This window comes from Epinephelus lanceolatus, chromosome 5 (assembly GCF_041903045.1).
Source record: "Epinephelus lanceolatus isolate andai-2023 chromosome 5, ASM4190304v1, whole genome shotgun sequence".
Lineage (NCBI taxonomy): Eukaryota > Metazoa > Chordata > Actinopteri > Perciformes > Serranidae > Epinephelus > Epinephelus lanceolatus.
Window position 1 is genome coordinate 26,102,209 of NC_135738.1, and position 14,462 is coordinate 26,116,670.

General features: G+C 41.3%; 1 protein-coding gene across 2 annotated transcripts; it reads left to right on the plus strand.

Annotated features, from left to right (window-relative positions):
• Positions 1-9: 9 nt before the first annotated feature.
• cpt1b (carnitine palmitoyltransferase 1B (muscle)) lies at positions 10-14,432 on the plus strand. Of its 2 annotated transcripts, XM_078167974.1 has the most exons (26): positions 10-719; positions 812-1,000; positions 1,141-1,325; positions 1,425-1,776; positions 1,901-2,046; positions 2,173-2,327; positions 2,438-2,598; positions 2,713-2,835; positions 8,431-8,571; positions 8,727-8,866; positions 9,022-9,193; positions 9,354-9,455; positions 9,907-10,047; positions 10,137-10,214; positions 10,317-10,424; positions 10,528-10,612; positions 11,237-11,432; positions 11,537-11,722; positions 11,811-11,916; positions 12,003-12,119; positions 12,234-12,398; positions 12,511-12,645; positions 13,097-13,249; positions 13,368-13,481; positions 13,590-13,682; positions 13,794-14,432. In XM_078167974.1, the coding sequence occupies exons 1-26, from the start codon at positions 468-470 to the stop codon at positions 13,926-13,928; spliced, it is 3,930 nt and encodes a 1,309-aa protein (XP_078024100.1). In that variant the 5' UTR covers positions 10-467; the 3' UTR covers positions 13,929-14,432. The 2 variants fall into 2 exon arrangements, with proteins under 2 accessions (XP_078024100.1, XP_033491572.2); XM_033635681.2 differs by lacking the exons at positions 10-719; positions 812-1,000; positions 1,141-1,325; ... (3 more) ...; positions 2,438-2,598; positions 2,713-2,835 and adding an exon at positions 6,318-6,511 and having other exon boundaries at positions 8,413-8,571.
• Positions 14,433-14,462: the final 30 nt, after the last annotated feature.

Here is a 14,462-nt window from a genome sequence, read left to right on the forward strand (position 1 = left end):
CCAGAAAGAACGACACTGCTCAATGATCGAGGGACGCTCTGAATCGACTGGATCTGTTGCAGAACAAACAGGAGTTCTGAAGATTTAGCCTCTCTCTACACTACACTATTTTCTTTATCAACAAGCTGTTTCTGTTGGCATGTGGCCTTAAATCTTTCCTCTCAGCTGCTTCGTTGTTTGTGCTGTCAAAGGACACGTGACTGAGAGAGCTGCAGCAGGGAAAGGAAGCATGGACTAAACTGTTCTGTCCTCTATTTTTCCATTACAGTGGCTGTTTGGAATTCTTCCGGGGGGCTTGTCTTCCCTTATTTGGAGCACTTAAAGCATCAATCTGAATCTGTGATCGGAGCAGTGGTTGTGTGAGAGGAGCATCGCATGTTTAACCCTATAGATTTTCACCGAAAACCTGGTACAGGCAGTATTCAAGCTGCTATAATGGGCTTAACTTAGATCTGACAGCCAATGAGATGAGTCCCCTCAGGCAATGCTTTATGATGCTTCTTCACTGGATAAGCTTTTGGCTGAAATATGTTCTCACAAGAGTTTGGGGAGCTTTTCCAGCAGTCAAAAATCAGATAGCTTCTCAGGGTATTACAGATAGACGATCATGCAAGGCAGACTCAGAGGAGTGGAAAACTAATGAGGCACTTCGCACATATCACTCTGGAGATGAAGACGAAACCAGGGTTACGGTCCAAACCAGCACATGTGCATTCCATGTAAGTAAAAAACAAAACATAAGTCTCCTAGCGATACAGGTTCAACAAAAGCTAACTGTATTAACTAACTGGTTGAATCATTCATCTTTAAGGTCGACCTTGGGAGACTATCAGAGTGCAGCGAGTACTTCCGAGCCTTGTCCCAGTCCAGAATGAGAGAGACCTCGGAGAGCCTCATCCACCTGGACCACGTGTCCTCTTCTGTCTTCCACAATCTCCTCGAGTTCTCCTTCCATGATAAGTTTAAAGTCCCTCAGGAGGAGTTGGGCACACACATCCAGGTATAAAGACTTCATATCTCCATGTCTCATTTACCCCTGTCACAATCAGAAATCTTATGCTCCCCTGTGCAAATTCAGTGCCATGATTCCCCCCAAAACCAACCTATAATCTCTTGCTTTCTGCCTCTCTGACTCTGGAGGTCAGCAGCTATCTCCTGGCTGAGGCCTTCCTCTCAAAGTGTCTCTTGGTCCTGGCAGATGAACTCAGCCCAGGTAACTGTTTGTCTTACCTGAGTCTGGCTCAGGAGATCTGCTGTGAGGAGCTGAGGATGACAGTGTTCACCTACCTGAGTAGAAACCTGCTGGAGCTGCCTCACCTCATCAAGTATGCATCCCTTAACAGTATAATTACATGACCATAAACTATTTAGACCTAGTTGGCCACATGTTTCTGTCTTGTCCCTAAAACTGATTCACCCGTCAGGTGTCTGAACAATGAGGAGAAGGTTGAAGTCGTCCACCTGAGGAAACAAGGAGACCGACGTCTCTGCAGCCTCAGGAAAGAGAACCTGACTTCTTGGAAAGACCCGGAAACAGAGCGTGCCAGATATATCTTCACCCTGAGAGGGTCAGAGGACAGTGGAGATTGGTGTCCAGTTACAGAGCTTCCCTTCAGGGCTGATAAGTGGTGTTTCACTACAGTGGTCCTATATAACTACCTGTACATAATAGGAGGCTACCGACAGCCTGTGAAGAGAGGCTGGGAGTTCAAGATGGCCTCCTTAAGGTATAATCCCTTCACTCATACGTGGGCTGCCACAGCTCCTCTGATTAAGGTGAGCCAGTCTTCTAGTTTGTGAGTCAAGCTAATGATCTGGCTGTTTTACCCAAAATAAAACTTCTCTTGCTTTCCGTAGTCATCTATATAAAGAAAACTGTCACCATTTGTTGCGTCCACAGCACAGAAGGCACTTCAGTGCAGTGGCCTGTGAAGGCTGTATTTACGCTGTGGGAGGCTGGTACTTGGACTCACTGGTGACCCCAGATTCCAGCACAGCTCTCTACACAGCTGTAGAATGCTATGATCCATGGGAGGACACATGGAGGTTTGTGTCCTCTTTATCAGTGTAATTCAGTGGGTAGGTTTTTGGGATGTCACTAAAAAAATCTTTCTCCCTTCAGAAAAGTATCCTGTTGTTGGTGTATCAGTGACTGATTACACTCTGTCTCAGGTTTGTCTCCTCACTGCCGCTCACTGACTTCCAGTTCACCATGTCCTTGTCCCATGATGTGCCCCTTGCCACTAGCCTTGGACACTGTCTCTATGTGTTGGGGAGCATCCAGAGGACAGGAGAGAAATTGCTGCTGCAGTATAACACAAGGCAAGGTACGGCAGAACTGCAAAGCCCTGTTTGGCAAGAGGAATATGTTTTTGTTTTTTACAGCCCAGAGAGCTTGTATGAATAATGATGTTTCTGTATTCTCTCTGTCTTTTAGACTCCTGGTCTGAACTGCTTCCCACCCTCACGAGAGCAGATACAGACCTCCCTACTCTTTACTTCCTGGGTGCCGCCACTGACAGGCTGCTTGTGATTGGTGGGAACAACTCAGAAAATGTGGTGACATCATTTTGTGTGCAGTCACAGAGATGGGGACAGGTACAAGTACTTCCACACATCTATAGAAAGCTGAGTTTGTCTATCCGAAGCACAAAGACGGCTATTTTTAACCTAAGTCAAAAATAATTTTAGCCTCTTTTTCTTCTGTTTTAGGTGCACAGCACCGAGAAAGTGGCGTTTGCAGGACAGGGGACAGTTGTAGGTGACCAGGTCCTGATGCCAAGTATACAGCATAACACTGTTGCAAGTATGGACCTCAACACTCTCTCCCTCACAGTTCTTCCTCCTCTACCCATCTTCACCCGCTATGAAGCTGTCTTTTATCTTCACTTTTAATATTATAGCTAACTTTTTTTGCTATCCTGCACATATGATGTGATTGTTTTGCAGCTGAATGTAGGTTAAGTCTCTCTCAAACATAAGGAAATAAACTCAGGTGGATTATCACTCTCATCTCTTGTGTTTAGCTTAACGTTAATTTGTAAATAGGGTTGGGTAGTAACAGAACACATGTAATTGGGATTATGTGATTAAATGACAAAAAATATAAGTATTATAATCAGTCCATATTATATTAAAAATATACAATTGACCTATGGCTAAGCCACGCCCCCCTCCACTCACTTGGACAAACAACATTCAGTGACCGGTGCTATGGCAGGTGTCACAGTACACAGAATTTCGCAGGAGGCAATTGGTGATTTTTGGGGACATAACGATCAGATGTCATTGAGAAGTAACCAAAAGGGCCTAAACTACGCGTTGGAGGGATATATCATTTTATTGTTGAGAAGGTCGATGAAAAGCTTAAATTACAGGCCAAAATTTACAGGTCACAGTGTACGCTTGTGAACCACATCTCGTTGCCGTCGCCATCAAAGACAAGAAGTTTAAGTGCAACTGAAGTTAAGGTTTTTGGCTCAGAATATGAGAAAAGGATAATGGCCTTTTTACCATCTTTACCAAGAGTGTCTCTCTGTTAGTTTGGTGCTACAGTATTTACACTGAATCATTCAGCATAACGTTTGCCAACCTTTGTTATCTCTGCGATTACAGATAAGTTAATGAAGCTAAGCTCTAGAAGTTAACGTTAGCTTAACTAGAGCCCTTTGGACAACGGCTAACAATGATGTACGATCACCAAAGTACAAAAACTAGAACAAAATAGGCTAATGAACTCCCAGCAAACAAGGTGACATGATGAACAACGCAGCTAGGAGCTAACATTCGGCTAACTTTAGCTAACGTTAGCTAGAGATGTTAAAGATGACTTTATATTTCTTTCCAGCAAAGTGAGAATATGTTGCCTCAAACACGATGTTGTCTTACCTGAGAATAGATGAAGACATCATTGTTAATCTTATTCACGTTGAGTTGATGTTGTGGTCTAACGTTACCACACAACTTTATCCAAAGGAGACATTTTTCACGGTTGAGATGTGGTTTAAAGTGTAAAAAATACACCCCGTCGCCCAGCCTCTCAGGATACTTTGTGTCGGAGTTGCATGTACCCCATGCACACCGTTTGACCACTTTTTAAACTTCAAATCTCCGAAAAAGCTCATAAAACCGAACAAAACTGGCTTTCTGTAATGCATTTCAATGGACGTCCAGGCAGAGAATGTCCGAGTGTATGGGAATGGCTATACGCATTGTGATTGGCTTATCGTGTTTGAGGGCGGGATTTAGCCATAGGTCAATTAGATTAATATAATGTCATGGATTACTTGATCACATTTTATGATGTCTTTAAAATGCAATCATTTTAAACTCTGAAACTTTTTTCATGATAACTAACATTATTAAGTCATGAAAAGCACATCAAAAACACAGGGTCTCTTGGACAAGTGCCCCATTTTGTGGTGGTAATTAATTAGGGTCATTTGATTTGAACAACTGTAAATGCTAAATATGCAAAATGTGTTTTATTTGCATTGAAAATGTTTTTAGATGTTTAAAGAAAAAAAAAGGCTTTTTGTGGAATTCAGGTTTTTGTGGCTGCATCCATTTTTTTAGTGTCTGGTGCAATGCTTTCAGTGTTTGATTCTGAAGTAATCCGTGTTCAGATTAGATTACATTTTTTTAAATAGTCCAGTTGAATACATTACTGATTATAAAAATTGTCACATAATATGTATTCAGTAACATTTCAGTCTGGTAGACTACAATTAGATTTATACATAAGAATATCCAGAGAACCTCTGGGAGAAAAGAATAGAAGACTATAGAGAATTTTAACTTGACTTTATTGTGAATTACTTTTAACCATGGTTGGAATTTGGTACCCATTAGATGGATTTGCTGCTGTATATTCTGTATCCACATAGGCTATTCTCTGCTGTTCTCGCTGGTATCTGAGATTCAAAATCTCAGAAATGTCAATGAGAAAAAATTGATTTTTCTTGGTCATGTATGAACAAGGAATGAAATGTAAGATCCACTACACTAGAGTTTGATGCCCCACTTTGTTTATTTTTTGTTTTGTTGTTTAAATTAAAGACATTTCTGTTTTTCCTGTTTATATGTTTTTGTGGGATTTCAAGGAATAACTTTGCCCGCAGAATGACAGTTTGTACATCAGTTAGTTATGCTGTGTCACCTTACATTTGTGAGGAACACTTTTTTGCATGCCTCCACAGTAAACAGAGAACATGTTGATTTATTGATTAATTTGGGGCCAAATTTAACAACAACAAAACTATATCAAAACATCTATTAGCAAACTGTCACACAACTTGTGCAAAAATGCTAGCCAAAAAATATAAATAATAGGGTCTGGCTTTGATGCAGGGGTGTCAAACATACGGCCCATGGGCCAGAACCATCCCGCCAAAAGGTCCAATCCAACCCACTAGATGACTACACTAAGAGGGGCCAGGTTTCAGGGGCAAGTTAAACAATGCATTGCTTACTTCATGGAAAATATTGGAGCTTATGTAACTTATAGGTTATTGTGTGATGGTTTTATTGGCCCGCACCATCTGAGATCAAATTGGGCTGTATGTGGCCCATGAACTAAAATGAGTTTGACACCCCTGCTTTGAAGAGACCATAGCTAAGTTTCACTTTCCTAGCAGTTTTAATTGTAAGGTTTTAGCAAAATTGTATGTGTTTGTGAAGTACCGACCATATAACTGGATAAATGAGACTTGGATCATACTGCGGGGAGTTGAGTGAGTGTTTGAAAACTGATGTTTTATATAGTTTCTCTGTTTTTAAAGATGGTCCCCAAACAAACAATGAATTAATATGTCCGCTGTTTTCCGTGAAGACATGCGAGAAAAAAAATTGTCTTCATGAATTTAAGGCAACACAGCATGACTAACTGATTTACGAATGGTCATTTAGAAAAGTAAGAGGAAGGAAACACATTTTGTCTTCTCTTAACAAAAACCATTCAATCCCATTTTGTAACCCTCATTTGGGGCAAAGTCACAAGCTTAAATCTGCTGATAATAATCTGAGAGTTGTGTGCTGTTCCTATCACACTACTATATTTCTATTATCACAGTTTAATACTGCTTGCACTCTCTGGCACTGGAAAGGAAACGTCACATTACTCCAGTTACGTCCTAACACAGCACTGCAGCAGATTCAGTTACATAGCATGAGACCTCAAGCCACATGAGGTTAGGCTCTGTCTATGTTTGGTGTCTTGTTACAAAAAAAAGAAAGCATGTCAGGGGTGAGAGAGGAACAGGCAGAGGGGGGGAGATAGAGGGAGAGTGAAGCTAGTGAGTGGTGTTGGGGAAGGGGGGAAAGAGGGAGGGTTGGAGAGCACAGGAGACGACAGCTCTGATCTCACTACCTGAGGAAAGCCACATCAAGGGCACTGGAGTCACACAGAGCATACAAGGCTGAGTACAGAGGAATTTCACCACCTCAGTGGCACAAACCAAAGTCACAGCTTTCCTCAGCCTGAGTGGACAAGACTGACTCTTTTCTGACACAGGTAAAGTATGGCTCTGTTTTTTATTTATAGTTCTTATTCAGCGCTATGTGTAGATGTGTTACAGTAGCTGCACAGGTTTTTGATGTGCAAACTCAATGTTGTAATTACATAGGAGTATAACAAGTTAGGGAGATGTGCTAAAATGTTTGTGATGTTTGTGTTGTGTTCAGCCATGTATGTCAAAAAAAGCAGGTGAAAATCATGATGGGGAAGTTCAATGACACACTCAAGTGTTGACCAATTCATTCTCACTCTGTTCATTTTTTAAGTGGAAATAAATGCTGACCTTCAAATTGTATTTTAGGCTCGCACAATGTTCTGAAATGCCAAGGAGTTTAACATTAATCCGTTGGTTGTGCTCTGTGTTTATATTTTCATGCCCATCTGAGGTCTCGCACATGCTCAGCCGGTGCACTGCTATATCTGGCCAATGAACTTTGTCCCACTTGGTGACTGTTCAGTCATATGACATGGAAAAAGAAATCCTACACCAGTCAGCCTGGCCATTACATGGAGTGAATTATGATCTCCAAATATTTTCATTTAGAATTCCATAATGACGTTGCATTTAAAAGACAAAAGCTGAAGCCTTTCAACTTTGCAATATATGTTTTTTATGCTGAAATCTGTGAGTCCCATATCCCATATCAGGGGCCTTACCTATCACATCATGAGCAAACACTGCAGATGGTGCAATGTTCCTCCAAATGACGTCTCCACTGTGCGTCAGGTCTGTACTAGTAACACCAAACTGATCCAAAAAAATAAACAGACCTCAGATTACTTTTACTTATTGATTCTTAAACTGATGCACAGCTCAATGGAAATTTGGATTTTTGCAGTAGAATTTTCTCCTTTTGAGAAGTGATTGTGAATAAGAGCATACTACCTGATCACTAGTTATGTGAGAGTTTGAGTAAATTGGTCCTCAATCAATCAACAAATTGAAACATTTGCCATTTTCTGTGGTGGCATGCAAGTAAAACAAAGCTTTCTTTACCAATGCAAGGTAACATGCTATGACTGATGGATATAATAATCGTCATTTTATGGGTGAAGTATTTCTTTAAAGATCAGATAGTATGCTTTTATTCACTATCAGTTCCCTAAAGGAAAAATTCTGCTGCAAAAATCCCAATTTCCTTTGTGCTGCGCATCCGTTTCTAGAATCATTTGGTATTTCATTCACTGTTTATGTCAATAAGTAAGAGTAATCTGAGGTCTGTTGATTTTTTGGACCAGTTTTGTATTACTAGTACACTTTCACAGATGTGACACACAGTGGAGATGTCATTTGGAGTAAAGTTGCACCATCTGCAGTGTTTGCTCATCATGTGATAGGTAAAGCCACTGATATGGGGCTCACAGATTTCAGCATGAGCAAACTATATATTGCCAAGTTGAAAGGGTTTTGTCTTTTAAATGAAGCCATGATGGTTTTCTTCACAAATTTAAGGTGACATGACTAACTGATATACAGATGGTCATTTTGTGCTTGAAACATTCCTTTAAATAGTGGAGGATATGGAATATGGAAGTTTAGATCTTGGGAGATTTGGCATCCAGAGCTGACACAAATGACTTAGATGACTTAAAAAGCATAGAAGACCTTAAAATGATCTTAAGAGTTGATGGGAAAAAAGATCATTTGTTCTTTTATTTTAGAATCTAAAATCTGAATACTTCCTGATGACGCCATCTTTACAATTGAATGTATGAAGAAAGGAAACGGTTATAATATGTCACAGTGTAAAACAGTTTTGGGTACATCTCTATCAAGATCTATATCTTCCACTGAACGTTTGATTATTTTTTTCTTTTATTCTTTTACAATATCATTACTATAGTCATCATTTCCAGTCATAAACTTGATGACTTAAAAAGCTTTCTTTTGATCTCAGTGTTAATACTAATCAAAGATGGCTGAGGCGCATCAGGCGGTGGGCTTCCAGTTCACTGTGCGCCCAGATGGCGTGGACCTTACACTGAGTCAAGAGGTTATCAAAAACATCTACCTGTCTGGAGTGACAGCATGGAAGAAGCGAGCCATTCAATTCAAGGTACAACACCTCAGATCTAACTTTGATCATCAGTGTAAAAATATGGGGTCACTCAATGTGATTACACTTTTATTCATTCATTCATTGTCTAAACAGTGGTGGAGGATGAAGATTGATCTTGCGTTAATATTGAGTGTTGTTGCTCTCATTCCCAGAATTGTGTATTGGCTGGAGTCTATCCTGCCAGTCCATCCAGTTGGCTAATAGTTATGATCGCCATGATGAGTTCCTTGTATATCCGCATAGACCCCTCCCTAGGAATGATTGATGCAATCAAGGAAACCTTACCATACAGGTCAGATATCTCCTGCAGCATTATGTCTTCCCCTGTGGTTAAGTTTTTAAGTATTCTACTGGACCTTTAGGTTTGCTCAGAAGTTATTCTGGATGTATCTGTTTGATTTCACATCCTATTGCTGACGGAGGAAGCGTTGTGCCTTTTCTGAGCAGAAACTATATATCAGTGCAGACCCGAGCGGTGCTGAGTGCCATCCTCTTTGCCACGGGACTGTGGCTGTTCCTCATCTACCTCCTGAGATACTCTCTCAAAGCTCTGCTCTCCTATCACGGATGGATTTTTGAGTCCCATGGAAGAATGAGCACGTCTACCAAAGTGTGGCTGGTATGTTTGTCCTTCAGTCTTTCACTGACTCTGTCTGAATCTTTAAATTAAATCACTCTGTGCAGACGTTATGGTTGGTTCTTGTTAGAATCTGATAGAAAGAACCATCTAGTGTACATGTATGTGTATAATGTTCTGGATGTTGTTCTTTTGTTACCAGAGCCTGGTGAAGATGTTCTCCGGACGCAGGCCGCTGCTCTACAGTTTCCAGGCCTCCTTACCCCGGCTTCCTGTGCCCAGTGTGGATGATACTATTCACAGGGTGTGAAATTACGCACTGCTGACCTCCCATGACCCCAAACACACATGTTGCCACTTGAAATGAATGACACAGAAACATGATAAATGCATGCATGTCATTGAGTGTAACCTGATATCTAAATATTACTGTGTGTCATGTTATCCCATGATAACCTTTACACCTACATTCAAACCTATCTAGCACAAATTAAATGATAAAGCCTCCTCCAACCATGTGATGAATGACGCTTGTTAGACCATACAGACATAGTTTGACTGTAGCACCATCTACTGTTGTAGCTGCCGTCCTGCACCCTGTACAGTATAATACACAGTAGTACAGTAGCACATAAAACATGCTGGATGTCTTCCAGATTTTCTGTGTGTGTATCTCAGCTGCTCTATTATATCAGCTGTGTTTCTACATAACGCTGCTCCTTTGTCCTGACAACACACTCCGTGTTTCCCCACAGTACCTGCAGTCAGTCCGTCCTCTGCTGGACAATGAACAGTACAACCAGATGGAGATTTTGGCCAATGACTTTAAAGATTCCAAAGAGGCAGCCCAGCTACAGAGATACCTGATCCTAAAATCCTGGTGGGCGACAAATTATGTGAGTGGTATTCATAAATAATACAACATTGGGAATGAAATTCAACTGAATCATAATGTTATACAGTAATGATGTGTTATCTTCTCTAGGTGAGTGACTGGTGGGAGGAGTACATCTACCTCAGGGGCAGGGGTCCTATCATGGTGAACAGTAACTTCTATGTAATGGTAAGACTGACACTAGATCAGCCTGTCCTAACAGTGGAGGTTTTTTTTTACTTTTTGTGTTGACTGTATGTGTCTGCTTTGTCTTCGTGATGAATGTATTAGGACCTCTTGTACGTGACTCCAACACACCGACAGGCTGCTCGGGCAGGGAACGTGGTTCATGCTATGCTGCAGTACAGACGCAAACTGGAACGTGGTGAACATGCACCGGTAATGCTTGCTGTGACTTTACTGCCATTCTTCCCTAACCCTTAAACCCCCTTTACACACTTCATTCCTCTCTCTGATGATTTCATTTCCTTTTCCTTCTCAGCTGAGGGCTTTGGGGACCGTCCCTATGTGTTCCACTCAGATGGAAAGGATATTTAACACCACCCGCATCCCTGGGATTGAAACAGGTAAACAGCTGCTAAGGTACAGTTAATAGTGGGTCCCAACTGGTCCAGACAGGGGTCCAGATTGCTCCTTAGTCATTAGTTCAAGGTCCACACAGTGTAATACATTCAGCATCATACATGAGTTTGGCCATGTCTTTGAGCTAGTTTGCTGTCTCTGTTAAGTAGCTGTCCATTAGTCACTCACTCTACAGCAGGAAACAGCACTTCAAAATAAAAGCTCTGTGTCGGAAATTCACTGCACTTCAAAATAAAATGTTTGTTTTTTTTGTTTTGTTTTTTGAGTCACTTGTGTTCCATTCATAATGGACCCGCCACCCCATTTTGGACCATGACCATGAAATGTATAGGCATGACCTGGGTTATACCTTCATGTCAGAGCATGTTTTCCATCACTTGTTAAAAGTTAAATACCTGCATTGACATCACAAATTAAAGTAGCAGAAGGGCAACTGGTTTGAAAGTTTCAGCTCTCAGTCCAATGTACTCCAGTGCTGCTTTACTTTTTAACAAGTGTCCTGCAGTAGCTCAGGATTAGGTATGTGGGATTAAGGGAGCATTCAATTTTCCTCTTATTTTGTACCGTGTCCACACATGCTTCCTTTTCTTATTCGCCCTTCCATGCAGATATTGTGCAGCACCTGAATGACCGTAAGCACCTGGTTGTCTACCACAAGGGCCGTTTCTTCAAATTGTGGCTGTACACTGGAGGGCGGCACCTCCTTCCCAGTGAACTTGAGATGCAGTTTCAAAGGATCCTCAATGATACATCAGAGCCACAGCCAGGAGAACTCAAATTAGCTGCCCTGACTGCAGGAAACAGGTCTACCATCTCTCTCTCTCTCTCACACACACACACACACATGCACAGGACATATATGCACAAAATAAGATGGAAAACTGTCTTACTCTGATATCCTCTCCTAGAATTCCATGGGCTCAGGCTCGGATTAAGTATTTCAGCCAGGGTAAAAACAAAGTGTCTCTGGATGACATTGAGTCAGCTGCCTTCTTCCTGACACTAGATGATGAGCCACAGGGTTATAACCCTGCAAAGACCAAGTCACTTGACAGTTACGCCAAGTCCCTGCTTCATGGAAAATGTTGCGACAGGTAGGCAGAAATGAAGGGAAGATCTGCACTACTGAGACTTTAAGTGGTTTGTTTCCCTATAAAAAACTTTGTTCTTTTTTCCCCACAGGTGGTTTGACAAGTCTCTCACCTTGATCTCCTATCCAAATGGCAAAATGGGTGTAAACGCTGAACATTCTTGGGCTGATGCACCAATTGTCGGACATATGTGGGAGGTATAAAAATGTGTGCTGATATTGTATTTCAAAACAATAATTTAAAGTTCGCAGATATCATCAGTCAGCATTTTCTGTCTGTGTAGTATGTCCTTGCAACAGACTGCTTCCATCTGGGCTACACAGAGGAGGGACACTGTAAAGGGGATGTGAACAAAGGCCTGCCTTATCCCACTCGACTGCAGTGGCAGATTCCAAAGGAGGTGCAGTAGAGTCTTGAATCATTTACTGCCATTGAATTATGTGATTTGCATTTACCGGTATTTGCTCGCATCACAAAATGAATCAGGAGATCTTTCTGTTTTCTCCTTTTTTAGTGCCAAGACATCATTGAGACTTCATACCTGTCAGCCAAGCACATAGCTGATGACGTAGACTTCCACGGCTATCTGTTTCATGAGTTTGGCAAAGGACTGATCAAGAAGTGCAGGAGCAGCCCTGATGCCTTCATTCAGCTGGCCCTGCAGCTGGCACAGTTCAGGGTAGGGCTGACGTTATTGGGACATGACTCACATTATTGTTCACTGATTTATTTTGACAGTTTGATTATATCATCCACCATCACTACATGACTTCAATCCATCTACATTTTAGGACCAAGGAGTGTTCTGTCTGACGTATGAGTCATCAATGACTCGCATGTTCCGAGACGGTCGGACAGAGACAGTACGCTCCTGCACCTCTGAGGCTGTTGCATTTGTCAGAGCCATGGAGGACGCAGGTGCAACAGTAAGCAGAACACAACAATGCACAGGAACACTTAAAATAAACCAGGAACACATAACATAAAACCAAAGAGGACTGAGCAATGGTTAATGGCTCAATATGATTTATATCAGCAGATTCACAGGTAGGTCCAGCAGGGTTGAAGACATTAAAACCCTTTAGGAGACTAGACTTTGGACATATCTGGTATTAAATGTGTATTACTTGCTAGTATTAGAGGTCACATTTTGAGAAGGCACGCTGTGAAAGGTCACATTGTGCTGCTTAGGACTTGGTCACCAGGACCTAGTGGCACTGTGTCTCTGCACGTATGTGGCCTGGACTCTGAACTCTCTCATGTGTCATGGCGGGGTTAAACTGACACTTGCATTAACAGAAATAAGGTGATTCGATGTTGATGTCATATATACAGGCCTGGACGCTAATTTTTCTGCTGGTTGTTTTTTGTGGTCAGAATGCCCAGAGACTCTCCCTTTTTCGGAAGGCAGCAGATAAGCATCAGAACATGTATCGTCTGGCCATGACTGGCTCTGGTATCGACCGCCACCTCTTCTGTCTTTACATTGTGTCCAAATACCAGGGTGTCGACTCGCCATTCCTTAAGAAGGTTACAGCTATTATCATCTATTATCTCTCTATCGTTATGCTTTCTGGTTCACAATTTTCCCCTTAACCTACCACTCACAACCTTTATTTGCTGTAACATTCTATATCTTTGCTTCTAGGTGCTCTCAGAGCCGTGGAAGTTGTCCACCAGCCAGACTCCACAGCAGCAGCTCAATTTGGTCGACATCAACAAGTTCCCTAAATATGTGGGTGCTGGTGGTGGATTTGGCCCAGTGAGTTATAATGTTTTATTTTAAAGATGTGCATGAATTACACAGTCATAATGTTTAACCTTGTTGTCCTGATCTTGTAATATAATAACGTCTCTTGACTACCACCAGGTGGCTGATGATGGTTATGGCGTGTCTTATATAATTGTTGGGGAAAACCTCATCACATTCCACATCTCCAGCAAGTTCTCCAGCCCTGACACAGTAAGAACAATGCATATTATAGTTCCATCTGTATAGCATTTATGCTATCTTTCAAAAGTCAACACTCTCTGTCTCTCTCTCACTGTAATTGCATTTTTGTGTGACCTGCAGGACTCATACCGGTTCGGTCAGCACATTTGTAAGGCCATGCTGGACATCCAAGCACTTTTCAAGCCTGAAAATGATAAGAAGGTGGTTGAGAATGCAAAGCATGTACATATGGAAAATGGGAAAAAACACATCTAACACACACTGCTGGGATGCTGCGTAAGGCTCACATACTGTATGACCTGAGAGTCTTTTTGCTCTGGTTCTGGTGACAGGTTGCACTTTCAACCTTTTTGCTTTTCTGGTGGGTCACACTGTAAGAGCTGGTCATTCCACTCTGTCAGACTAAAGGAATAGTTGTTACTTCTCTAATTTATTTCTGTTTTGTATTATACTTTGCAGATCTGTATTATTTTGGTGCTGAGGGTAATATGTGTATTTAATAATGGGATTTTTTTTTTGTTGCAATGGTTGTTTCTCCCTCCTTTGATGCCATAGACTGTATATAAAGCTAATGTAATAAATCTAGATATAATCTTTATATATATGCACTATAGTTTGTGTATATGCAACTTGTAAATATATCTTTTTAAAGAATTCAGTAGTAATATAAATCATGTTACATGCTTGTATTTATGAATTGCTGTTCATTTTACATTGTCATTTTTGATTCAAATATTAAAGATCATTATACATCTATTACATATAACTCACCATCAGCTGCTTTTGTGC